This window comes from Bidens hawaiensis, unplaced genomic scaffold (assembly GCF_021521415.1).
Source record: "Bidens hawaiensis isolate Kalapana, Puna unplaced genomic scaffold, B.hawaiensis_p1.1 tig00024052_1, whole genome shotgun sequence".
In the NCBI taxonomy this organism is placed as follows: Eukaryota; Viridiplantae; Streptophyta; class Magnoliopsida; order Asterales; family Asteraceae; genus Bidens; species Bidens hawaiensis.
Window position 1 is genome coordinate 129238 of NW_027493794.1, and position 2437 is coordinate 131674.

The window sequence follows — 2437 nt, forward strand, 5'->3', positions numbered from 1 at the left end:
CTAAGCATATTCGAGGTAACATCCTGCCAGTTAATTGATAAGAGCGGAAAAAAAGCTTTCTGTTTATTAATTGAGAACCCTTACAACCCAAAGTCTTGTTGGTTGGTATTTTATGAATGACAAACTCACACACCCCAAATCTACTCCTATTTATACCCATGTTTCCACAAAATTGAACTTGAACCTATATTAAGGAGGGACTTCACCTTATCAAAACACATTGATTCCACTAGGCTATAAGCCATATTTTATTGTTGATTTCTTGTTTCAGGTTTTATCCTGGATTGACATCCAAATTAGAAGTGTGAAAGAGTTCAATTTGTATTATTCTAAATTTTGTTTAATTTAAGTTCCTAGAATTTCAATTAATCCAACAAATTCGTTTGCTTGAAGAACATTATATTAATTAGCCAATATGTTCCAAAGTATGTCGGAGACATCTGAACCACAAAGTATTACAATTTTCATTCAAATATATATTATGCAATCAATGTAAGTGACAACATACCGAACACCTTAACCTATTGTTATTGGGATAATAACAAACGAGCACGATGCCGATAATTTATACAAACCCAAAGAACATAAAAGAGAAGGTTTTAGCACACAATGCTTGATGAAAAAACGATCCATCGATTAAATGGACACACTATGCAGGACCACGGTCTCCACGGTGAGTCCCGGCCCAAACCCGAACAACACGCCCCACTCAAGACCCTCTCCGGTGGTGTTGAGCCCCTCTGTGGCCGAAGAGTGTCGCATTTCGTTTAGGATAAAGAGAACGCAAGCGCTCGACATGTTACCGTATTCACTGAGCACATGTCGTGAGGCTCGTAGTTTATCAGGAGTTAATGAGAGTTTTTCTTCGACTTGGTCTAGGATCGCGGGCCCACCCGGGTGCGCGATCCAAAATAGTGAGTTCCAGTCATTGATGCCAAACGGTTGGAACGCCTCTACTAAACTCGTTTCAATGTGTTTTGATATAAGGCCCGGAACATCTTTAAGAAGATGAAATGTAAGCCCGACCTCGCGAAGGTGCCCGTCAATCGCGCACCCACTATCCGGGAGAATAGTTTGAGAAGCGGAAATGATCTTGAAAAGCGGCTTTTCAACATCAGGCAACGGGTCTGACCCAACTATGATAGCGGCTGCACCATCACCGAACAAAGCCTGGCCCACTAGGCTATCAAGATGGGTTTCATTCGGCCCACGGAACGTTACAGCCGTGATCTCGGAGCAGACGACGAGGACACGAGCCCCCTTGTTGTTCTCGGCTAAGTCTTTAGCCAAACGAAGGACCGTGCCACCCGCAAAACAACCTTGTTGGTACATCATAAACCGTTTAACTGAGGACCGAAGGCCGAGGAGCTTAGTGAGTTGATAATCGGCCCCGGGCATGTCAACACCGCTCGTGGTGCAAAATATAAGGTGCGTGATCTTTGACTTCGGTTGACCCCATTCCTTGATCGCACGTGTTGCGGCTTCTTTCCCGAGCTTTGGTACCTCCACGACGACGATATCTTGTCTGTCGTCTAACGAAGGTGCCATATACGCGCAAATATTTGGTTTTTCTTTTAAGATCTCCTCTGTTAAGTACATGTATCGTTTTCTAATCATGGATTTTTCACCTGAAACATTACAAAAGTATTTAGCAAAATTATAATTTTGTATAGAAATAATAAATAAAAACATGTACATATAACTTACACATGCGCGTGAATTTCTCTTTAAGATCTTTCTTGTGCTCACTTTTCGTGACACGAAAATAATAATCCGGATATTCGCTTTGGAACAAACAATTAGGCGGTGTAGCGGTTCCAATGGCCAGAATCGCAGCCGGACCATCGGCTCGTTGGGCGTTACGGAACTCTTGAATGCTGACCATCTTCCGGTTATTTTAGAACTTGTGTAAACTAATAACCGGGAAGTGTGAGATTTGTTTGTAGAGTGATGCTTGCATAGTGACAATTTATAGAATAAATGAATGTGTGGTACATAGACTGGTGGCTGGGTGTCACATGTGGTGTTATAACTCGCCGGTCTTAATTTGATGGATGGCACGTGACCATACCAGCCTATCAAAAAAAGTAGTATGATATATGTGTATATGTATATAAAATAGTATTTTATTATAATTAGTTGATGAAAGATTATTGTGACCATTCAATCGGAAGGTTTGATGGGGGGTTTATGTATCACGCATTGGTTTGATCTCCTTCGAATAAGGTGTTTTAAACACATGAAATTCTTTTATAGGTCATAATATATACGCACATTTTGTTAATTACGACACACAAACCTAAATTTATATTTTTTGGTACATGCTTTACGACACACATGTTTTAAACATATGCATTCTAATGTTGATTTTAAAATAATGTTTTCTCAAACGATTTGTTTTAATACTAGGATAGTAACCGTGATATTTAAAAACATA

General features: G+C 40.1%; 1 protein-coding gene across 1 annotated transcript; it reads right to left on the minus strand.

The window, feature by feature from the left end:
* Positions 1-580: 580 nt before the first annotated feature.
* LOC143568671 (chalcone synthase J-like) lies at positions 581-2063 on the minus strand. Its single transcript, XM_077054764.1, has 2 exons — positions 1708-2063; positions 581-1628 (listed from the first exon to the last, which is right to left on the minus strand). Exons 1-2 carry the CDS (start codon positions 1883-1885, stop codon positions 637-639), a joined length of 1170 nt encoding a protein of 389 aa, XP_076910879.1. The 5' UTR covers positions 1886-2063; the 3' UTR covers positions 581-636.
* Between the last annotated feature and the right edge of the window lie 374 nt (positions 2064-2437).

Bases quoted from the DNA above. Each gene is read 5' to 3' on its own strand.
- LOC143568671 (XM_077054764.1), bottom strand. From the start codon at position 1,885: ATGGTCAGCATTCAAGAGTTCCGTAACGCCCAACGAGCCGATGGTCCG. The intron at 1,629-1,707 runs GTAAGTTATATG...GTAATGTTTCAG, and splicing joins AGAGAAATTCACGCGCATGT to GTGAAAAATCCATGATTAGA.